This window comes from Triticum aestivum, chromosome 3B (assembly GCF_018294505.1).
Source record: "Triticum aestivum cultivar Chinese Spring chromosome 3B, IWGSC CS RefSeq v2.1, whole genome shotgun sequence".
NCBI classification, from domain to species: Eukaryota; Viridiplantae; Streptophyta; class Magnoliopsida; order Poales; family Poaceae; genus Triticum; species Triticum aestivum.
The window spans coordinates 372,812,894-372,837,737 of NC_057801.1; the positions used below are offsets into that span (position 1 = coordinate 372,812,894).

Genomic DNA, 24,844 nt, shown 5'->3' on the forward strand with positions numbered 1-24,844 from the left:
GGTGGCGAATAGAGGATCATAATCTCTGGTAATAATCGCGCTGCTTTATGTGCAGGTGGCTGAGGGTTCGGCGGCTGACAGGACTGCTGATTTTGCCAAACTGAAGCGGCAACTTGACGTGGCCGATGCCGACATCGCGCTTGTTAACAAGCGGCTTGATGAGGCCCAGGGTATGTATGTTCGACTTGTCAGCAAATGTTTTAAGAGGAGCATGATGCTAGTATCTATGATATGCTATGACTACAGATGGAGCTGTCGCCGTAGAGACCCTGTAAGTGCATCTAGTGCCCCTTAGTGATTTTGGTGTATTGAAGACTTATAGGTTAAGGGACTGATGCATTTGTGAGTGTACACAGGTCTATAAGTCTATGAGGAGTTTGATATTTACAGAGAAAGTCGACCCCTAAAAATGAAGTTCTTCAATTGAAGACTTTGGATTTCTGAAGAATTTCTGAAGACTTTGAAAGTGAAGAAATTGGTGTGACCTTGAAGACTAGGCAATCATTCAAGGAACATCAAGCATGAAGACTTTTGTTTTTGTAGTTTCATTTTTCTCTTTCTTGAGTCATAGGAAACACCCCGTACTGTTAAAGGGGGTCAAGGAAATACTAAGGAAAAATTTCCATGTGATGCTCAACTCAAAATCCTACACCTACAAATCCCTTCGAGTGAAGCCATTGGAAATCTCATACAGTTCAGTCATATTCTTCAGCGACAGAGACGAAGTTCTTCTGGTCTCTGAGGAATTTGTTCTGACTGAGGAGTTAGGAATTCGCAGTGCGAATTTCCTACACAATGAGGATCATGATAGCCCTGAGGATTTTGATAGTCAAAATTCCGACCGTTGTTGTGCTACGCGCCAGCGGTTCCAAAATATCTACCCACCTAACGGTCATATCAGACAAGGGCATTTATGTCTTATCATGTTGGGCTGCTCCCTAGGATATAAATAGCTGCCCCCTACAACCACCAGCTGGTTGGCTGCTCCGAGAGAAACAGACACTTGTCAATTGTGAGCATCCCATCCTCTGTGGACTTTGAGCGAAAAGCATCAAGTGAGGAAAACCCAAAACCCAACACCTACAAACCCAAAGTGATTGAGCATCACTGAAGAGATTGATCGTGCGTGGATCCGACGCTTGTTTCCTTTGAAGACTATGCTTCTTCCAGACAGTTAGGCGTCAAGGTCTAGAGCTTCCAAGAGGAATTGTGGATCCCCGAGTGACCGAGTTTGTGAAGGTTCGGAAGTCACCTGAAGACTTACCACGAGTGATTGGGCGAGGTCTGTGTGACCTGAGCTCAAGGAGAATATGGTGAGGATTGTGTGTCCGGGACTGGGTGTCCTCGAGTTTAAATACTCAGCCGCTCCAACCAGATGTACAACTGAGACAACAGTTGGAACTGGTCTACCAAATCATTGTCTTCACCAAGAAAACTGGTTCTATTTCCTCAACTCTTTCATTTCCTCATGTCTGTTGTTGTGTGCCTATTCATATCTATTTGAAGACTTTAACTGAAGACTTTCTCAATTTCCTCGGTTCAATTTCTTTAGTCTATCCGTTTTCTGTATTGTGTTATCCTGTGTTTACGCTTTCTGTACTCTGTGCTTGTGTTCATCTCGTCATGATGACTATGATTGTGCTCTGTTATGTTTACTTCTGAGTACTTATTCTGCTGCTAGCAGTTCTTCATTTAGGAATTTGCTCACCAGCAAATTCCTCAGTGAAGAATTCATAAAAATCTCCTATTCACCCCCCTCTAGTCGAGCTTGGGGGTGGAAGATCTGACCTGACGAACTTCATTTCTGTTCTTCCCAGTTCGTCGTGTTCTTCACTTCGGGTAATTAAAAGTTACTTTTAACTGCTCGCTTTGAATCTCAAGTTTTCTTGAAAATCTTCAAAGGTGTTTATTCTTCAATTCTTCACACACATGAACACCTCACATGTCATCTGCTCTTGATTCGTTTCTCTAAGCAATGATTTTCTTCTAGATTCCTCAATTGTGTGGATTTTCAATCTACACAACTCTGGAACCTAAGACAAAGAACGCTTAGTGAAATTCCTCAAGACTCATCTGGTCAAATTCCTCAAACTTGTTCTTATTGAAAAATCTTCTGAGAACGCATATGACCTCTCCAAATTCCTCGCAACTATACTCTGTTCACAGGTACAAATGTCCGCTGCTGAATCACTAGGTTCTCATCAACTTAACTCATTTGCAGCGTTCCTCGAAGAAAAGTTGCATACCTCTTCAGAAACTTCAGTTGTTCATATTCCTCAGCTAAAGAAAATGGGTGACAAAAGGCCACATAAGGGAGGAAAGAAGCCTGAGGTCATGACTGCTTTTGAGATCCCTGAGGACATTTACAAAGACTATTGCACACCTGATGAGGCCAAGTTCGAAAAGGAGAACATGAATCAGCGCAAGGTGCGCATACAAAGGATAGAGAGGAGATGGGCACGAGAATGGAGGGAGTACAGATATGTCACTCCCAAGTATATGAAGAAATTTGCACTCAACCCTCCATGCCCAAGACCTCCATTGGCACCAGGCCAGTTGGCAGATCCCACCAGCCTCAAGCACGGTGAGGATTATCCTGATGAATAAGCAAAGCGCCAAGCCAAACTGGCTAAGCAAGCAAAGGAAGTAGTGAAGAAATTCAACACAGACTCTGCTGCTGTGCTGCCTCTACTGAGGCCTCTGCCAGTCAGCCAAAGAAGGCAATGCACAAGAAGCCTGCACATAAATCCAGTGCTTCTCCTTCAATGCCCTCACGGCCAAGCTCCTCTGCTATGCCATCAAGGCCAGATTCCTCAAGGCCCTCACCGCAAATTCCTCAGACTACTCCTTCAAAGTCCTCAGCTCCTCCGTCAAAGTCTTCAGCTGCTCCGACAAAATCCTCGGCACCTGTGCATCTCGCCACGTGCCAAAGGACTCAAGGCTTCTCTATTGCCTCAGGAGCATCTACAAGCTCCTCAGCTGCTGGAAATTCCTTAGCTGGTCCCTCTCTACTGAAGAAAAAGGCCACTGCTGGACGAGGCACTCGCCCAAGTCCTCACTAGAAGCAGGTCGCCTTCCATGTACCCTCTGATGATGATGAGGCTGATGATGAAGAACTTGCCGAAATCATCAGAGACAGGCAAGCCAGGGCTGCTAGAGCCAAAGGCAGCAAGGCAGCAATGTGCCGCTGATGTTGGATCCCAAGTTGATCCTTGACTACATTTACCTATGGCACAAGGACCTTAACATGCCTTTGCCGGAGATGAACCTCACTCCTGGTCAAAGTCACGTTCTCACTGCCTTCATTGAAGAAGAGAAATGGAAATTTGAACAAGGCAGAAGTTTGAAGAAAGCGCTGTACAAGAAACAGCTACCTCAAGGACAATGTCCTCACTCTCACTCCTGATCAGCTCCTTGCCTTGCAAGTTGAAATCAAACAACTGAGTGATGAATTTGATCGCTACCATGCTGATTGGAAGGGCGCCAAGGTGCGTTTTGTCAATCTGACAAAGAAATTTACTTCAAGTGCTGCTCCACCTGTGCATGTGAAATTACTCAGGCTGAGGCATCTGCTCAGCCTACTGAAGAAAATGCCAGCACCGCTGATGACATTCAGGCTGCTGAAGAAAATGATAGTGCCAGGGCTGATGACTCCATTCCAGCCGCTAAAGATATTGCCAGGGCATCCACTAGTGGTGCGCCTGAAGAAAGTGAACAAATCAGGGCAACTGCATCAGTTGTGCCTGAGGAAAATGAACCAAAGTCCTCTGCACCTCCTGCGCCTACACTAACTCCGATCCTTCCATCTGCATCAGATGCGAAGAAGACCAAGGCGGCAGAACATGCAGCTGTGAAGAAAAGGAAGGCATCAACTTCTTCAGCTCCGAAGAAGATGAAGACTCTGATCAGTTCAATTGACAATCCAATTGATGCCGTTCCAGTTTCATTAATGCCATCAAAGGACTTTGTTCCATTTGGTGAAGATTATGTGATTCCTGATGAATCTGATGAAGAATCTCCTTCTGCTGCTACGTCAGAGCAGTTGGACAAATAAATTGAAGTGGATAAGATCCCTTCTACCCCAGTCATTTCCTCACCTTTGCCTCAGTTTACTGCTGAAGAGGCAGGTGTTGAAGAAATTGAAGAGGAAGATTTGGACATTGGCTGTACCACTCCTGTGCTCAATGATGAATTTTGGGACAGTCAACATCCCAACTCTCCAATGGTCACTCCCCTTCAAGCTATTCCTCAGTCCCCTGCCGCCACTGAAGTGCAAATGGGATCTGAAGAACCTCATGCAAACCCAAGTGTTCATGAAGAAATTCCAGCCACTAGTGCTGAAGAAATTGTCAATGAAGAATTGACGACCTAGGCTGAAGCTGAAGAAGAGCCTGAAATTCCTCAGCCTGAGGAACCTGAGATTGCGATTCCGGAAGTGGTGCTGCAATTGATTGACACTCCTCAGCCCAAGCCAAAGGATCCTTTCTCCAAAAAGAAAAAATTCAAGGCTGATGATTTCTTTGGCGAGCACGTATTCTTCATGGCATTCAACCCCTATGAAAATGCTTGTCTTAGAAGGAAGCGTTTCTGGACTGCCAGCCAGGCCAACTTCTATTCTTCAGTGCTCTTCAACAAGGACAAAGTCTTCGATCATGAGCATATTCCTCATGTGGACATGGAATCCATCCCTTGCTTCTCTCAAGTCCTCAGCATGATTCAGGATGCTGGCTTGCTCAATTTCTACTTAGACATAGTTGATTGGAATGAAGAGATTATTCTTCACTTCTATGCAACTTTGCATATCACAGGCGATGCTGCTGACGTCAACTCATGGGTGTTGGACTGGATGACTGAAAACACTCATTACAAGGCACCAGCCTCTGAATTCCTTCGTGCCCTACCAATCAGTCCTCCACCTGACGGTGCTCGTTGTCTGTATGATGAGCCTGAACTTACTGATCACTATATGCAAGTGCTCATGAAGCCGCTGAAGCCAGGTCAAGCTCCAAGGACCTAATTCCTCGTGAAGGAATTGCTCTATGTGCCAAGAACAATCTACCGCATTCTAACGAAGACCATGAGTCCCATCAAAGGCCATGACTCATCCGATGAAGAAATTATTGGAATGATGAAGAACATGCTTTTCAACATCATGCATGGCATTCCCATAAATTATCATGATTTCTTCATGAGGACTCTGGCGAATGTTGCACTTTCTCCATTTGAGCTGAAGCCTTACGCGCCGTGGATCATGAGATTCCTCAGAACAAGGTCTTCACTCAACTACAAGGCTGATTTTTAGAATCACCTCAGCTACTTGTCCCCTATTGAAGTCCTCAAGCGGACAATTTCCTCATCTGATGAGAAGGGCAAGTCACCAGCCGTTATCGATGAAGGCATTCGTCTATTGGATGGTCAGTTCCGCAAAGCTGCATCTTACTCCACCAATGATGACTCTACCACTCATGATATTGCTGCCAATGCTACAAAGACAAGTCCTCAAGCTACTGCTCCTCGTGTGCTGACTGATCATGAACAGCTGATAAGTCTTCACCAGAAGGTGGATCGCAACCACAAGTGGGTTAAGCGTCAGTTTGATTCTATTCTTCACAACATGACTTCCACACATAATGCAGGGAAGAAAAACCACTACTACCTCCGTGAAGTGTTTGATCGCACCTGGGCTATTTTGTCACATCTATATAGTGAAGAAGATCTAAAGCAAATGGGCTTCAAGAAAGACTTTAACTGGTCTGCTCCTCCACCGAAGAAATTCAAGAGGGTCAAGGTTCCTTCCGTGGTGGCCAACTCATATTCTTCATCACGCGCCACGGACGAGCATGAAGACTTGGACGACACTGCAGCAGGCCCTACATCGACTCAAGACCATGACAACGCTGGCGCTCCTCCATCTTCATGATATTCTTCAGGGGTGTTAGTTCTCAGTTTCAACCCTTTTGGTCATACGATGACAAAGGGGGAGAAATTTGAGTTAGTCTTCCAGCGGGTCTATCTTATATGGGCGTTTTTGCTAAGTTACAACTCTCGTTCTTCTGATGACTTTGCTGAACCGAGTTGTAATCTTAAAACTCTATGGTGACCTGATACTTTTGTTGTGTTCTTCTGCATGCTTATTCCTCATTAATGTTAATGCACGCATGCTGAATTACATCAGTCACCATATTTCATCATGCATTTCAAATTCTTCATATTATATATCAAATGCGTGTATGATTTACAAGATATAGGGGAGATCTTCATGATTATACTCTTCAAGTGTGCATTGCTTCAAAAGCAAATTCCTCACTATGCACATCTTCAGGGGGAGTTCTTCTATATCTTGCAATCAAATTCTTCAATATCAGTATTTACACTTCACATGTTTATCCCCGTTGAAAACTTAACCTATATTGTCATCAATCACCAAAAAGGGGGAGATTGTAAGTGCATCTAGTTCCCCTTAGTGATTTTGGTGTATTGAAGACTTATAGGTTAAGGGACTGATGCATTTGTGAGTGTACACATGTCTAAAAGTCTATGAGGAGTTTGATATTTACACAGAAAGTCGACCCCTAAATATGAAGTTCTTCAACTGAAGACTTTGGATTTCTGAAGACTTTGAAAGTGAGGAAATTGGTGTGACCTTGAAGACTAGGCAATCATTCGAGGAACAAGAAGCGTGAAGACTTTTGTTTTCGTAGTTTCATTTTTCTCTTTCTTGAGTCATAGGAAACACTGTACTGTTAAAGGGGGTCGAGGAAATACTAAGGAAAAATTTCCATGTGATGCTCAACTCAAAATCCTACACCTACCAATCCCTTCAAGTGAAGCCATTGGAAATCTCATACAGTTCAGTCATATTCTTCAGTGACAGAGACGAAGTTCTTCTAGTCTCTGAGGAATTTGTTCTGACTGAAGAGTTAGGAATTCGCCAGTGCGAATTGCCTACACAGTGAGGATCATGATAGCCCTGAGGATTTTGATAGTCAAAATTCTGTCTGTTGCTGTGCTATGCACCAGCGGCTCCAAAATATCTACCCACCTAACGGTCATATCAGACAAGGGCATTTATGTCTTATCATGTCGGGCTGCTCCCTAGGCTATAAATAGCCGCCCCCTACAACCACTAGATGGTTGGCTGCTCTGAGAGAAACTGACACTTGTCAATTGTGAGCATCCCATCCTCCGAGGACTTTGAGCGAAAATCATCAAGTGAGGAAAACCCAAAACCCAACACGTACAAACCCAAAGTGATTGAGCATCACTGAAGAGATTGATCCTGCGTGGATCCGACGCTTGTTTCCTTTGAAGACCGTGCTTCTTCCAGACGGTTAGGCGTCAAGGTCTAGAGCATCCAAGAGGAATTGTGGATCGCCGAGTGACCAAGTTTGTGAAGGTTCAGAAGTCACCTGAAGACTTACCACGAGTGATTGGGCAAGGTCTGTGTGACCTTAGCTCAAGGAGAATACGGTGAGGACTGTCTGTTCGAGATGTCCTCCAGTTTAAATACTCAGCTGCTCCAACCAGATGTACAACTGAGACAGCAGTTGGAACTGGTCTACCAAATCATTGTCTTCACCAAGCTTACTGGTTCTATGTCCTCAACTCTTTCATTTCCTCATGTCTGTTGTTCTATGCCTATTCATATCTGTTTGAAGACTTTGACTGAAGACTTTCTCAATTTCCTCAGTTCAATTTCTTCAGTCTATCCATCTTCTGTCTTGTGTTATCTTGTGTTTACGCTTTCTGTACTCTGTGCTTGTCTTCATCTCGTCATGATGACTATGATTGTGCTCTGTTATGTTTACTTCTGAGTACTTATTCTGCTGCTAGCAGTTCTTCATTTAGGAATTTCCTCACCAACTAATTCCTCAGTGAAGAATTCATAAAAATCGCCTATTCACCCCCCTCTAGTCGATATAACGCACTTTCAGACCCTTCGGGCGGAGCTTGCCAGAGCCAAGGAGCAAGCCCGAATAAGTGATGCAGCCGCTTTGAAGGCGGTCGAAGAGTTAAGAGCCGAATAGGCTACTCATTGCCAGAGCGAAGAAAAGATAGCCCAGATGGCTACTGAGCTGAAGGATGCCGCCGGCCGCCATGAGATCCTTGAAAAGGAAAACCAAGCGAAAGCGGCTGACCTGAAGAAGGCCCTAGAGGCAGCCAAGGAAAACCAGCTCTGAAATGAGAGGGATAAGGGAGGAGCTTCGTGAAGCCGGAGACTAGGAGGCCCTATTTGTTGCGAATGAAGTTCAGAGATCCGAAGTATGCCCCTCTGGATCAGTTGTGGAGCACTGCGGACGCTATGCGGACCTGGCAAAGAGTGCTGCTGATGCGTCCGAATTTTACAAAGATCGGAAAGACCATAAGGTGGAAAGGTTATTCTGGTCGCAGTTCAGTGCCCCGACGCATCTGCTGCCCGTTGAATGAAATGATGGCCGCATGGGCCGAGCTCCATAGGTTGTCCAGGCTTGCTATGAGGTCTATCGTGGATCATCGTTGGCCGCGAGGACCAAGGCCGGACAGTTACTTTGGATTAGTGCAACAATTCCTTGGTGTTGTGTCGCATATCAATGTGGTGAAGAGGTCGGCGTGCATAGAAGGTTTGCGGATGGCTCTTGCCCGTGTTAAAACATACTGGGCAGGGATGGAGACCACCGCTATTGCAACCCGGGGTCCGGCGGGAGGCCAGGACCCAGCCGAGCACTATTTTGAAGAAGTCCTAGAAGGCGCCCATTTAATAGAGGCTCAGTGCTCGAAGAATAACATGTTCGAGTGACATGTATCTCCATTGTGAAAACAATGCTATTTTGATTATAAAGGTTGTATTTATACTTTTGCCCGAAAGTATTATAGTGCCTCCTGTGCGGCCGTTTATGTATGTATATAACTCGAAAGTTTGCAGTTGTTGGCTTCAACCCCCACGCATATAATGCGGGGGTGTTCGAGAAAACGCGTAGTCACACTTGATCCAATGTCTTGGTCCATTAAGGAGGTGATAGCGCGGCGAACCAGGCAATCGGACTATATAGCTTTAATACTTTCACTTAGCCATAGGAGTTTGACGGTGGGGCTACTATATAGCCCATGGTACTTCCGCGTTTATCCAAATGTGGTGCGCGTACGTACGTGACCGGGAACCAGTCCTTCGTTAATGCGGAGGAATCACGAAGATTCTGATGAGTCATCGAGTGGTTGACCAGTCTCGCACTGTATCATGATAGTCAGTTTTCGGCTTTCTCTACTGAGGTGCTCATCCAGATGAACCAGGGCACAATCGCAGTAGTTCTCCCGGTGCCGCCTTAGCCGATAGAGCAGAACGTAAGGTAGCAAAACATGGGAGCCGGGCAAACCCAACATTTGACCAAAGACATGATTCAGAGCTGATGCATATAAGGCCAAACTTGCGACGCCGAACACTCCCTAAGGTATTCGTACTTTACAACATATACTGGGCTGAATAACGCCCTCGATAATGAGCCCTGTGTTTCTAGGTACATGCAGTAGTCTGGCGTGACGAAGTATCAAGAACGCCATTATCCCTCCTGGTTGTGTTAAGTGTCCGGAGGGGAAGAAGCAACAAGAGACATTAAAAAAGGTTTACACAGGATATTATTCTAAAGAGAAACCTTTGAGCGGGGCCCTGCTGCACGTCTGCACCTTTGTCTCCGTTGTGCCGTATCCTGGAAGGGTGTAGCATGATGTTCATCTGTAAAAAGGGAAAACCCAGGTGAAAGACTTCATGTGAAGAGTTGGTTAATCTGAATGAAAATGCAATATGCTATTGTATTGATAGGGTCGAGCCAAACTATGGGCTTCATTTTCTTTTGCGAGCAGCCCCTAGCACTACTTATGGGGCTATCCCCAGCTCAGATTTATCTGGGCTGTTATATCTGGTGGGGCGCCAACTCGTCTGACCGTGTCCATGGTCTTGACGACCGTTTATTCTTGTAGGAGGGGCCGCTCAGTGTTTGGCTGCTAGAGCCGCCACATATTCTTCCGCATGTAAGGAACACTCTGTATTTCCGCTAACTGTGATGACGCCACACGGACCGGGCATCTTAATTTAAGATAGGCGTAGTGCGGTACTGCATTAAAACGAGCAAAGGCCGTTCTTCCGAGTAGTGCATGATAGTCGCTTCGGAATGGAGCGACCTCGAAGATTAGTTCCTCGCTTCTGAAGTTGTCGGGAGAACCGAATACAACCTCTAGTACTAGAGAGCCCGTACAGTGGGCCTCGACGCCTAGTATCACTCTTTAAAGGTAGTATTGCTTTGGCTAATTCTTGATAGGTCTATCCCCATTTTGCGGACCGTGTCCTGATATATCAGGTTTAGACTAATGCCGCCATCCATCAGGACTTGGGTGAGATGGTATCCATCAATTATTGGGTCGAGAACCAAGGCAGCCGATCCTCCGTGCCGGATACTAGTCGGATGATCCCTGCGATCAAAGGTGATTGGGCAGCCCGACCAGGGATTGAATTTGGGGACGACGAGCTCCACAGCGTATACGTCTCGGAGTGCGCGTTTGTGCCTTTTCTTTGTAATGTTAGTTGCGTAGATCATATTCACTGTTTTGACTTCTGGTGGGAATGTTTTCTGTCCCCCAGTGTTCAGCTGGCGAGGCTCATCCTCGTCTTCACTTGGCGTCTCCCGTCCCTTGTGTTCGTCATTTAGCTTGCCGGCCTGCTGCTCAATTGTAATATAGCGGGGTTTTTACGCCCCAAACTACGGATGTCGTGTTCTCCACAGGGACTAGGCGACGGCAACTATGTTCGACTAAAGCTAGGTGACCCAATTGAATGATGAAAACAGAAAATAAACCTAACACTGACAAGGATCATCAACAAAGAAAATGACAGAAGCAAAAGGAGATGAAGATTATCTTTACTCTGTCTTTTTGGTATTTTCATATTATTATAGAAACTGAAAGGCTAACATCAGTGACAAGGGAAGTCAAAAGACATGACCATATATATGTAGCAAGCGTATGAATTACTGAACAGAAAACAGATTGTTTAAATCACAATCACACACACATATTTATATGGCACAGGTACTTGAGCTAACATATGGACTGAAAATCAAACACACACAAAGTTGACAAGTACTGGAAGATAACTAGTAAAGGGGATTAGTACACAAGGTGAACACGCACATATACTAGCAGAATAGTAATACACAGAAGCACATTCTAATAGATCAATTATCACCCAAATTAACAAGGCCTCAACTAGTCAGGTCCAACATAACAAGTACTTTATTATACAGGTACTAAACTGAACAAATAACGAGTTGCTAGAACTTGTCAAGTCTGAACATTACACAACCCTGAAAATTACAAAATTCTGAACATTACACTTCTAAAGTTTACAACAGTTTGAGATAAGAGAGAGAGAGAGAGAGCTTCGGGTTCAGAAGAGAAGCAAGAACCAGTAGCAGAGGCGTAGGGAACAGGAGCAGCTGGCGCAAGTGAGGAGCAGCAACAAGGGGAAGGACAGAGGTTCAGAGAAGAAGAAGAATAGGTAGCAGCAGTTTGGGAATGGAGCAGCAACAAGGGGATGCAAGGAGAAGAAATGAGGTTCAGAGAAGAAGAAGTAGCAGCAAGAGATGGAGAAGTAGTAGCAGAGATTGAGAGAGCAAGCAGCAGCAGGGGCGTGGGAAGAAGAAGCAGCAGCAGGCAGAGAGCAGAAGAAGGAAGAGGGAGTTGGCGATGGTGGTGGCACACTGGTGGTCTGCGAGATGGATCCGAGGCGAAGGAGTTGGGTGGCGCACTCATGCGGGTGACCAGACACTCGCGCCGGAGTGTCTGATGCGGCGCGTGAGGGAGCGGCTGGTGTGGTGGATGTAGGCACTGGAGGTAGGAGGAGTAGTGGTGGCGCTGGGTGATGGATGGAGGCGGTGCTGGTTGGCGCTGGGCGCGGACGGTGGAGGTGGATGGCTTCGGGGAGGATAAGGAGATGGTGGTGATGGGTGAATGGCTCACCACCACGCCGGCCTGGCCATGGCGGCGGCCGGTGATGGAGAAGAAGGTGAGAGGGAGAGAGATGAGATGTAGCCAGGCCCGATGGGGATTAGCTACCGCTAGGGATTTTGACCCCTCCTCTGATCTGCCACTTTGCAATTTTGGCCCTTCTGCTTTTCTTCTTTCTTCATAAGAAGGTCCCTTTCTTCTTTAACTTGTCCCATGGAGCATCATTTCTTCACACACAAGTCCCTCTGTCTTTCTTCTTCCTTTTCACTTGACTGGTTCTCTTAGCCACTAGTCCAGATCTTGAAGTTTATAGTGCCTTTGCGCACTTTTCTGCAAAAGAAACACAATGACTAGTAAATGATACTTTATATGATTTTCATGCAAATATTCAATATTTCACAGCAAGAATTGATGGTCATATCTCAATAAATAATATATTTCTATGCCAAAATTGTATATATGAAATGTGCTTATCAAGTTCCCCCACACTTAAACTTTTGCTTGTCCTCAAGCAAAGGCATATGACAAGAGCAAGAATGTGAACAGTGAGCTGACTAGAGAATACCAAGTGAAGTAGATGCCTAAACAGTGCATGCTTTGGACTTAGCTAGTAAAAATTAATGGTTAGGAGTGCTTCAAAGCGGTAAGATACTAGTAAGCATGACCATTTTAAACTTTTACAATGATAAAAGAGGATCAACAAGTTTAAATGATGACTGCGCCAAATGGTTCCTAAAGAGAGCATGATCCCGAGAACAAAAAGAACTGGAATTAAATCTCTTATTTGCAGAAATATGACTTTGTGGTTGAACCACTTATTGAATTTGAAAGAAACACACATATTATTTCATTAGTCTCACCGAAGGAACATACCACCGATCCCGAGAACATGGTATACACCTGGCTCAACCAATTTTTGTTAATATTTTTTGTTTGTCTCCCCAAAGGAACATACCACCGATCCCGAGAACATGGTATACACCTGGTTCGAGAATTACATTTTTATTATAATTAATTACTGCCCAAGCTAACCTGATTTCACATACCACCGATCCCGGGAACATGACATGCTACTGTAGGTAGCCAGACTTATTTATTCATTATTACTTAACTTAAATGAACAACGCATAAGAACAAAAACAGGAATCATCACTTCTCCATGCCTGGTTCACATGCTACCGATCCAGGGAACATAGCATGCTAATCCATAGTGGTTAGGTGATTGCTCTCAATGGGAAGACACTTGGCACAAATTCAGCATCTAAACGTGGTGATCTAGGTGTATCGAGGTAAAAGTAGAAAATGATTAAGTTTTCTAGTGTACTAGGGATTTGAGCACTCAAAACTAATAACTTTCACTAATTTCAGCAAAGCATGCATGGTGTAGATCACTAGTTTACAAGGCATTCAAAAATCAAGTTCACAAATTCACATCAAGCAAAATGCCAAAGGTGAAATTCAGCTTGACAACAAGTAATAACTGGCTCAAGCAACCCAACTAGCAATTGAATTCAGCATGTATTTATGATATTCAGAATGGGTCATGAAATAGCTCACCGGGCTTAATGAAGTAGCACTCCCTCGATCACCTCACCAACTGCAGCTCCTCTCCTTTTGCTTCTCTATCCTCATGCCTGCTCCAGCTTCTCCCTTCCTCGTGTGTGCCCCCTTGCTTCTCCTCATCGCCATGCTTTGAGTCCACCAGGATCCCATGGGATGTCATCTCGAACTTGGTCAACCCACAATGAATGGTACAAAAGCGTAAACCTGAAAGAACACTCAACAAACAAGCCAATACAAATGATAGGGACAATGCCCTCTAAGTCATCAATAGAGTATCCTATCACATAAGCATATCTAAGCATATGACAAATAGATATCATCAATAGACCGCATGGTGCATAGGCAGTATCCATGATATGGCATATCTTGTCAAGAAAGCTGAGATCATACCTGAGATAGTTAGGAAGAACCTTCAGGACTACCTCAATTGAAGATACCAAGTGAGGTGTGCTTGTAGAAATTTCCACTGGACTCATGTCAACAAGTGAAATAGTAGAGCTTGGCTCCTTGACATCTGAATCCACCTCATCATAGTCAACCATGAAGCTCTCCATCTCAGGCTCAAGTGTTGAGGAATTAATGCAGCTGACATCATCGAAGGAGAACTTCTCCATATCTGGCTCTACCAGCACATGCTCAATATGAACTAAAGGTGACTCCTCAATATCAAAAGCAACTAACTGCAGCTCCGGCTCATCCATGGAAGAATCATCACAATGCAAAACTGAATCTCCAACACTAGTATCCATGTGATCTGTAGCGCGTGTGTCAACTAGAATGGTGTCATCATCGTCAAAGATAATCCATGCAAGCTCAATCTTGTCACACTGAGATAGAGGTTCAGGATTTTGTGTAAGAATTGGCGGCTGAGGTGTAGTGATTTGTTGCAAGCAAACCAATGAATTAGAGGTGGGCTTATCATTGTACCACTGAAGTTGGTGGAAAGCTATGCTCTCAATCAGCAGAAAAGCATCATCAAGTGTCTTGTTTGTAATAGCTCCGCCCGCTGCCATATCGACGTAAGCTCGAGTGTCCCAAGTCAATCCTCTATAGAATATTTGCAGCTCTAACCATCTCTCGAGCCCGTGGTTAGGACATCTCCTGAATAAAGCCTTGTATCTCTCCCAAGCATCATACAAGCTCTCGCCTTCATGTTGAACGAAGCTGAGGATCTCATCTCAAATTGCGGACTGCTTGTGTAGTGGAGAAAGCTTGTGATATCTCGTTCCAACTGAATGATCTTGATGGCAAGGGTCGATACCAAGCACGAGAATCATCCCGGAGAGAGAATCAGAACAACATGCACTTGATAGAATCTTGAGGAACTCCATGGTACTTGACTGTACCTGAATACTCCATGACTCGGTATAAGTGCTCATAGTGATCCTCAGTGGGCAGTCCTCCAAACTGTTGTTGTTGAACCAAAGCAATAAGACCAGGCTTCATCTCAAAATTCTCTGCCTCAATAGTTGGCCAAACCGGTCCTGTGATATAACATTGACTACTTGGCATCCAAAGATCACGAAGCAATGCCATATCTTAACCAAGTGTAACTAGAGAACAACTAGCAAAGATTTATGATTCCCTACACACACTCATGAACAGTAAGCACTAGTCAGAAGGTTAGTATCCTAATAAGCCGAAGCAACAATGGGGGAAAGTAGAAGAAAAACACTGAAGATGAAATACACGACGAATTGAACAAGGAACTAAAGTAAATCTAGTCTATAGCCTAACACAAGCGCTCGACACTAGTCCCCGGCAACGGCGCCAAAATGATCAATTGTAATATAGCGGGGTTTTTACGCCCCAAACTACGGATGTCGTGTTCTCCACAGGGACTAGGCGGCGGCAACTACGTTCGACTAAAGCTAGGTGACCCAAATGAATGATGAAAACAGAAAATAAACCTAACACTGACAAGGATCATCAACAAAGAAAATGACAGAAGCAAAGGGAGATGAAGATTATCTTTACTCTGTCTTTTTGGTATTTTCATATTATTATAGAAACTGAAAGGCTAATATTAGTGACAAGGGAAGTCAAAAGACATGACCATATATATCTAGCAAGCGTATGAATTACTGAACAGAAAACAGATTATTTAAATCACAAGCACACACACATATTTATATGGCACAGGTACTTGAGCTAACATATGGACTGAAAATCAAACACACACAAAGTTGACAAGTACTGGAAGATAACTAGGAAAGGGGATTAGTACACAAGGTGAACACGCACATATACTAGCAGAATAGTAATACACAGAAGCACATTCTAATAGATCAATTATCACCCAAATTAACAAGGCCTCAACTAGTCAGGTCCAACATAACAAGTACTTTATTATACAGGTACTAAACTGAACAAATAACGAGTTGCTAGAACTTGTCAAGTCTGAACATTACACAACCCTGAAAATTACAAAATTCTGAACATTACACTTCTAAAGTTTACAACAGTTTGAGATAAGAGAGAGAGAGAGAGCTTCAGGTTCAGAAGAGAAGCAAGAACCAGTAGCAGAGGCGTAGGGAACAGGAGCAGCTGGCGCAAGTGAGGAGCAGCAACGAGGGGAAGGACAGAGGTTCAGACAAGAAGAAGAATAGGTAGCAGCAGTTTGGGAATGGAGCAGCAACAAGGGGATGCAAGGAGAAGAAATGAGGTTCAGAGAAGAAGAAGTAGCAGCAAGAGATGGAGAAGTAGTAGCAGAGATTGAGAGAGCAAGCAGCAGCAGGGGCGTGGGAAGAAGAAGCAGCAGCAGGCAGAGAGCAGAAGAAGGAAGAGGGAGTTGGCGATGGTGGTGGCACACTGGTGGTCTGCGAGATGGATCCGAGGCGAAGGAGTTGGGTGGCGCACTCACGCGGGTGACCAGACACTCGCGCCGGAGTGTCTGATGCAGCGCGTGAGGGAGCGGCTGGTGTGGTGGATGTAGGCACTGGAGGTAGGAGGAGTAGTGGTGGTGCTGGGTGATGGATGGAGGCGGTGCTGGTTGGCGCTGGGCGCGGACGGTGGAGATGGATGGCTTCGGGGAGGAGAAGGAGATGGTGGCGCTGTGTGAATGGCTCACCACCACGCCGGCCTGGCTGTGGCGGCGGCCGGTGATGGAGAAGAAGGGGAGAGGGAGAGAGATGAGATGTAGCCAGGCCCGATGGGGATTAGCTGCCGCTCGGGATTTTGACCCCTCCTCTGATCTGCCACTTTGCAATTTTGGCCCTTCTCCTTTTCTTCTTTGTTCATAAGAAGGTCCCTTTCTTCTTTAACTTGTCCCATGGAGCATCATTTCTTCACACACAAGTCCCTCTGTCTTTCTTCTTCCTTTTCACTTGACTGGTCCTCTTAGCCACTAGTCCAGATCTTGAAGTTTATAGTGCCTTTGCGCACTTTTCTGCAAAAGAAACACAATGGCTAGTAAATGATACTTTATATGATTTTCATGCAAATATTCAATATTTCACAGCAAGAATTGATGGTCATATCTCAATAAATAATATATTTCTATGCCAAAATTGTATATATGAAATGTGCTTATCACCTGCTTAAAAACCCAGCACTCTCTATGAGTGTGATTTGGAGGTTTTTCGGGGGTGCCGTAAATCTGACATAATTTGTCTAGAATCTTGTTTAGGCTGGCGGTCCATCTCTGCTGCCTTTAAATGGCTTCTTCCATTGACCGGGTCGAGAGCCCCTGAATCCGGTGTTGATCGTCGTGTTCTCTGGGCTGTCATCATTGTTTTGATGCTTGTTTTTGTTGCGTTGCGGCTTCCCGTTGCCATCCCTGACTTCGGATGTGCCTGGGTCGCTGGTGCCGCTACGGGCTAGCCAGCTATCCTCAGCACGCAAAAGCAGGTCATAAGGCTTGTTAAGCCTGCCATTGTCCTCGGCTTTTCCTGGCTGAGGTGTCTGGCAAGCCATTCATCCCAGATACTATGTTTGAAGGCCGCTATGGCTTCGGCGTCCGGGCAATCGACGATTTGATTCTTCTTAGTAAGAAATCTGTTCCAGAGTTTTCGGGCTGACTCTGTGGGCTGTTGAATTATGTGACTTAAGTCGTCTGCATCCGTAGGTCGGACATAGGTCCCTTGAAAATTGTCCCTAAAGGCATCCTCAAGTTCTTCCCAACTTCCAATTGAGTTTTCAGGTAGACTTTTCAACTAGTGCTGAGCTAGTCCTTTCAACTTGAGGGGTAGGTATTTAATGGCGTGAAGATCATCTCCGTGAGCCATGTGGATATGAAGGATAAAGTCCTCAATCCAGACCCCAGGGTCTGTCGTTCCGTCGTATGCCTCAATATTCACGGGTTTAAATCCTTCCAGAAATTCATGGTCCAGCACCTCATCGGTGAAGCACTGGGGGTGTGCGGCACCCCTCTATTTGGACGTGTCGTGGCATGCTATCGACGATTGTTGTGTTCGGTGCTGATTCCTAGCTAGTATTCAATCAATGTGATCATTTTGGTAGCTCTGATACTGTGCCGAAGCGCGCTTCCTAGGTTCATAGATGGACCTGGCCATACCAGACTTCTTCTCCAGGAGCTCACGTAAATCGTGTGCTGACTTGTTTACGGCATCATTAGCCGTCCTGTCATGGCCGTGGGGTGGTCTGTCCGGCAGATCGGTCGTTTTCAGCTGAATGGGCTCTATGGCCTCATCGTCGAATTTGGGCAGCAGCTTGCGCTTTGGATAGCTCTTTGTGTGACAATCGCCGCCGTATTTTTCTTCAGTGTCGAGCACTTTGTTTGAGCGTATCCTATGCGGCTTTAAGCCTTGCTTCTGCTTCTTTAGGCTCCTCGCGGTGGCAATAAGCCTTCTGCGGAGGTTCTCTTGTTCCAAGTGTTTTTCTAGGATGATGAGTGCATCATCATCCGGACTGTTCTCCTCTCCGGAGACAGGTTGGTGAATTTTACCCTTGGGATCAGCATCATCTGACGTCGGCTCCATACTATGTTCACCGTCCCCTGGCTCATCCTGCTCCATCGCTTATCAAGGGGATTATCCTTCATTGCATCATCACCATCGCCTTCTTTTGGTGTGTCCACCATATATATATCATATGATGAGGTGGCAGTCCAGCGCCCTATAGGCGGTGGTTCCTGTTCTTCTCCTGCATCGTCGTCCATACCGTCGATGTCTTTGGAGTTGAAGTCAAGCATGTCGGTTAAGTCATCGACAGTGTCTATGAAGTGGGTGGTGGGTGGGGAACAAATTTCTTCGTCGTCCGTGTCCCACTCGAGCCGGACATAGTTCGGCCAAGAGTCTCCTGAAAAGGAAAGAGACTTTAGCGAATTTAGCACATCACCCAAGGGCGAGTGCTGAAAAATGTCCGCGGAGGTGAACTCCATGACCGGTGCCCAATCAGATTCAATAGGCACGGGCGTACATGGTTCGGATCCTGTAGCCGGAGGCGAGTCCGATGGTCCGATGACACCATCCTCATAGGAGGTGGGATCAGTGCTCGGCGCCAATGCTGATGCGTGTGCGGCCTTCGTGGCTGGGTCCATCCACCCGTCCTCGGAGGGTGCGATCTGCTTCGTGTTGATTCCCGGGGCCGCCGTAGGTGCGATCTCCCGAACACTGTCTGATGGCAGATCTAAGTCATGCTCGTCGCGACTGTTCAGCGTACCTGACATGGGCTCAAGTCCGTCGAAGATCAAGTCTCCGCGGATATCGACAGTGTAGTTCAAGCTTCCAAACCTGACCTGATGGCCAGGGGCGTAGCTACCGATTTGCTCCAGGTGGCCAAGCGAGTTGGCCCGCAGGGCGAAGCTGGCGAATACGAAGATCTGTCCGGGAGGGAAAACCTCCCCCTGTACTGTGTCGTTGAAGATGATTGAAGGAGCCATCGAGCCTTGTCGCGACGACATAGTGGAACTCTCAATGAAAGCACCCATGTCAATGTCAAAACCGGCGGATCTCGGGTAGGGGGTCCCGAACTATGTGTCTAAGGCTAATGGTAACAGGAGGCAGGGGACATGATGTTTTATCCAGGTTCGGGCCCTCTCGATGGAGGTAATACCCTACTTCCTGCTTGATTGATCTTGATGATATGAGTATTACAAGAGTTGATCTACCATGAGATCGCAAAGCCTAAACCCTAGAAGCTAGCCTATGATTATGATTGTTCTTGTCCTACGGACTAAACCCTTCGATTTATATAAACACCAGAGGGGGCTAGGGTTACATAGAGTCAGTTAAAGAGAAGGAAATCTACATATCCGAATTGCCAAGCTTGCCTTCCATGCAAAGGAGAGTCCCATCCGGACACTAGACGAAGTCCACAATCTTGTATCTTCATAGTCCAACAGTCCGGCCAAAGTATATAGTCCGGCTGTCCGAGGACCACTTAATCCAGGACTCCCTCACCTGCATCTCCTTAATGCCTACCTCCATGGACTCCAGGAAAGATAAGTCCATCGCGATAGCAACAGAGTCGTCTGCCTTGTCGACCCCTTGGTACAGCAGCGCCAGAATGCGGTGGAGCTCTTTGTGAAGTTTCGTGCTCGTCGCCACTGATGAGCCGGGGGCTCCGAGCCCAGGCTGCGCAAGCACCAGCGCCAGCTGACTCGAAGATGGTTGCGAGGCTCCCGCCATGGTACCAAATGAGGGGAGGGGGTCCATGGTTTGGAGGGGGATTTTCTCCTCGACTGTCGCCCCCGCCCCTGGCACGCTATTGGGGATCCACTCCGTGTCCGCCAGGGACTCCTGAGGATTCCCAACAACATGTCCCTGCCCCTCTGCGGCAACGTTCTTGGCAGCTTCATCCGCGGCTTCTCTTCCTATGCTGGCCACTTCTTCCAGCAGTTCAGGCTATTCGTCCTGAGGGACTGCAAGCAAACACAACAAGGAATAATAAATAAGAAGTATTAGAGAGCCAAAATCATGGGGCATGGTAAAAAAAGCAGGGGAAGAAGAGAAAATGAATTACCCGGAGAGGATTGCCAGGCGGAAGCCTCAGTTTCCCCGGCAACATCAGTTACCAGGCCATGATTTCCATCCCCTTCCGTGACGACCACGGCGTCATCCTGGCAAGTTCTCCAGTGGAAGCCATCGTCGGGGGTTCCTCGACTTGATCGGCGGTCAAGGTAAGCCCCTCTTGAAGGGGCTCACCCTGACTCATCTCTCCCCCTCCTCTAGCCAAGGAGGTTGGGAGCTCTCCTGCATCACTCCCCATGGGAGGGGCCAATCATGTGCTCTCATGCCGGGGGCTGAGCTCGGGGCTTGGCAACGGGTCGTTCGTGCTGCTCCCCGCCAGGGCCATACCCTACAGTCTTCGGTGGCCCCGCATGCCTGAGCCATTTGGACTGGTGGATGAGAGTCTCTAACTCCTCCTCCGTGTCAAAGGTGCCAAGCAAGATCACTCAACAAGTGTACGCAGGCATTCTGAAACTACTACGAGAAAAGAGGAGTGGTCTTCCTTACTCTTCGTTAGTGAGCATGGAGCTCAGCTCGAACTCCACGGGTGGCGAGGGTTCCTTGCTTCTCTTCTAGAGCAGAGGGACAGAGCTTCCTGGCAGCTCTGAGACTTGCTGAGGCGCAGGGGGCTCCGACGAGGACGAGCTCTACGAGGAGGTCGAGCCGGACTGGGAGCTGGAGTTAACTTCCACAACCACCGATTGCTTGGCGGGAGGGGTTTTAGCCCCGGCGAGGCGGGATGACTGCCGGCACACCGCATCCGGCTTGCTGCCCTTGGAGGTAATCTTCTTCACCTTCTTAGCGGGAGGTGCAAGGTTCGGAACCACGGCTCCCCAGTTGACTACCCGCCTGCAGGGGCGCTAGTCCAAGACTGGCTCGGGGGCTTGAAGGCCTGCCGCGAGCCACTCCTCCTCGGGCTGCTCCGCCTCCACAACCTCCACTTCCTCCCGTGCCTCTACTGCCATGGTGTACAGAGCCTCAATCTCGGAAGGCTCGTCCCCGGCAAGTTCTTCCCCGGTAGGATCATCCCCGGTAGCCTCCTATGTGGCTTGCGCCCCGTTTCTGCTGTGGGAGGAACCTTCATCCTCAACCTCCTCTTTCTCCTCCAGTGCCTTCCTGACCCTTGCCTTTGCGGCGGCTCAAAATGCCCTGTCCTCCTCTAGCCGTCTCTTGATGTATGACTCCTCCACTTTGGAGGTGCGCTTGTACATGTTGGTCTCCACCTTGGTAGCCCTTTCCACTAGGGTGGAGGACCATGCAAGCTCTTAATTGAGCTCGAGAAACTGCCAATCGCCCAAGACTCCATGAGCATTGTAGTCTAGCATCAATTTCAGAATCTGGTCCCTGGCAGAATTGATGTTCAGTGGGATGACATTTGCCGGCAACTTGAATAGCCCAAAGCTGCTGAACAGTTGATCGCACAACCAAGCATGGCGATAGACTGACAGATTGTTGCTCAGGCCAGGGAGCAACCTCATCCTATCTGCAGCATCTCCATACTGCCAGGCAAACCTGTCCCTCTTCTATAGCGGCGCAATACGATAAAGGAGGAAGTCAGCCCCCACATGCCCGATAGTTAGCCCGGCAGCCTTTAGGCAGGTGATCCCGTTTATTGCCGGGCAGAGCCTGTCGTCAGAGAGGCCGACTTCCCTCCAGTTGTTGCTGCACTCAACACAGTCTATCCGCGCTTGGCAGAAACCAGGGGCCTTCTCGTCCTGGATCCAACACCAATCTGCTCTCCACTCCTCCCATCTGCCGCGCTGCTGAGCTGGGAGGTAACCCTAGCTTTCCCTCACCACCTGTGACATCCAACTTATGTTCCCGAAATGGTGAGCTTTGTTCTCCACCCACGGAACAAAATAGTACATGAGCAAGTCGACATTGGGGGTGACTCCAACAAAGTTCTTGCACAAGTGGGAAAAAATTGCCATGCACGCCATTGCATTTAGCTTGTCCAAAAGATGGAATCCATAGATCACCATCACTTCTTCAAAGAAATCCGAAAAAGGAGGGCAGAGGCCGCAGATGAAGTATGCACAAAAGAATCAATATGAATCTGGCGGATCATTCTTCCCCTCTGCCAGAACCTTGGGTGCGCCATGCCCCTTTGGGACCTCTGTCCCTCATAGATATCCGTACCTCGCTTCCAACACTTTGTCGTCTAGATTCAACGGGAAGAAGATGATGTCTGCTCTTTGCTTCTTGTCCAGCGCTGCTGCTCTCTTCTTGCTCCCCTCCGCGGCGGTCTCCTTCACGGCAGTTGTTCGCTTTCCCTTGGGAGTGGCGGTTTTCTTCCCCATCTCTTTGATTTTCGACGGAAGTGAATGAAGAAAGTTGGGTGGTGATGGGCAGCGAGTGTGGACGAAAAGGAAGGGCAATTGTTTGGCTTGCGAGAGAAGATGGTGGAGGAGTGAAGCAGACGATAGATGAGCAGTGCCCTTATGTGTTTTCCTATCTTAAGGAAAAGACGTTGGGGAGGGCGCGACCCTTCAAAAAGTTATCGTTTCACATTAACTGCCGCAGTCCCACGACCCCACGACCCGCGGTAATTACGCGAAGTGGACGTTGGATTGATTGGTCGTCATGGCAAACCGTTGCATGCACAACATTCTCTCACCACGTGTCCGTGCACTTTTTGGGGCCTAACCCAACGTGCCCAGCGACACGTATGGCTCAGGCTCGGGGGCTTCTCTCGGGGTACACAAACATGAAGGAAATATGCCCTAGAGGCAATAATAAAGTTGTTATTTTATAATTCCTTATATCATCATAAATGTTTATTATTCATGCCAGAATTGTATTAACCGAAAACTCGATACATGTGTGGATACATAGACAAAATACCGTGTCCCTAGTAAGCCCCCACTAGACTAGCTCGTTAATCAAAGATGGTTAAGTTTCCTAACCATATACATGTGTTGTCATTTGATAAACGGGATCACATCATTAGGAGAATGATGTGATGGACAAGACCCATTCGTTAGCTTAGCATTATGATCGTTCAGTTTTATTGCTATTGCTTTCTTCATGTCAAATACATATACCTCCGACTATGAGATTATGCAACTCCTTGATACCGGAGGAATGCCTTGTATGCTATCAAACGTCACAATGTAACCAGGTGATTATAAAGATGCTCTATAGGTATCTCCGAAGGTGTTTGTTGGGTTGGCTTAGATCGAGATTAGGATTTTTCACTCCGAGTATCAGAGAGGTATCTCTGGGCCCTCTCGGTAATACACATCATAAGAAGCCTTGCAAGCAAAGTGACTAATGAGTTAGTTGCAGGATGATGTATTATGAAACGAGTAAACAGACTTGCCAGTAATGAGATTGAACTAGGTATTAAGATACCGACGATCGATTCTCAGACAAGTAACATACCGATGACAAAGGGAATAACACATGTTGTCATAACGGTTCGATCGATAAAGATCTTCACAGAATATGTGGGAGCCAATATGAGCATCCAGGTTCCTCTATTGGTTTTTGACCAGAGAGGTGTCTCGGTCATGTCTACATAGTTCACGAACCCGTAGGGTCTGCACGCTTAATGTTCGATGACAATATTGTATTATATGAGTTATGTGATTTGGTGACCGAATTTTGTTCAGAGTCCCGGATGAGATCATGGACATGACGAGGAGTCTTGAAATGGTCTAGAGGTAAATTTTGGTATATAGGATGATTGTATTCAGACACCGGAAGTGTTTCGGGAAGCACCGGGTACTTATCGGGTCACCGGAAGGGGTTCCGGGCACCCTCGACAAAAGAAATGGGCCTTATGGGCCAAGAGGGGAAACGCACCAGCCACAAAGGGGCTGGTGTGCCCCCCCATATGGGCTGGCCAAATTGGAGAAGGAAAGGGGAAGGAGGAAAGGGAAAAGGGAATAGGATTCCCCTTCCCCCTCTTCCCTTCCTACTGCGAATAGGAATAGGAGAGGGGGTTGGCTGAATTGGGAGAGGACCCCAAGTAGGATTCCTCCTACTTGGGGCGCCCCTTGGCTGCCTCTCCTCCCCTCCAACCTATATATATGTGGGGAGGGGGGCGCCTACATCATAGAACAACAACTATTAGCTGTGTGCGGCGCCCTCCTCCACAGTTTACACCCCGGTCATATTGTCGCGGTGCTTAGGTGAAACCCTGCGGATCACTTCACCATCACCGTCATGATGCCATCATGCTGATGGAACTCATCTACTTCCTCGACACCTTGATGGATCAAGAGGGCGAGGAACGTCATCGAGCTGAACGTGTGCAGAACTCGGAGGTGTCGTACCTTCGGTACTTGATCGGTCAAAGCTAGAAGAAGTTCGACTACATCAACCGCGTTGTCTAATGCTTCCACTTTTTGTCTACGAGGGTACGTGGAAACACTCTCCCCCTCTCGTTGCTA

At 47.0% G+C, this 24,844-nt stretch overlaps 1 protein-coding gene and 1 non-coding gene across 2 annotated transcripts; one reads left to right on the plus strand and one right to left on the minus strand.

The window, feature by feature from the left end:
• Window positions 1–11,137: 11,137 nt before the first annotated feature.
• Window positions 11,138–16,701, minus strand: LOC123069941 (uncharacterized). The gene is made up of 2 exons (XM_044492926.1): window positions 13,927–16,701; window positions 11,138–13,740 (listed from the first exon to the last, which is right to left on the minus strand). The coding sequence occupies exons 1-2, from the start codon at window positions 14,547–14,549 to the stop codon at window positions 13,653–13,655; spliced, it is 711 nt and encodes a 236-aa protein (XP_044348861.1). The 5' UTR covers window positions 14,550–16,701; the 3' UTR covers window positions 11,138–13,652.
• Window positions 14,617–14,727, plus strand: LOC123073018 (small nucleolar RNA R71). The gene has a single exon (XR_006435546.1). It is a non-coding gene; the product is annotated as a small nucleolar RNA R71 (small nucleolar RNA).
• Window positions 16,702–24,844: the final 8,143 nt, after the last annotated feature.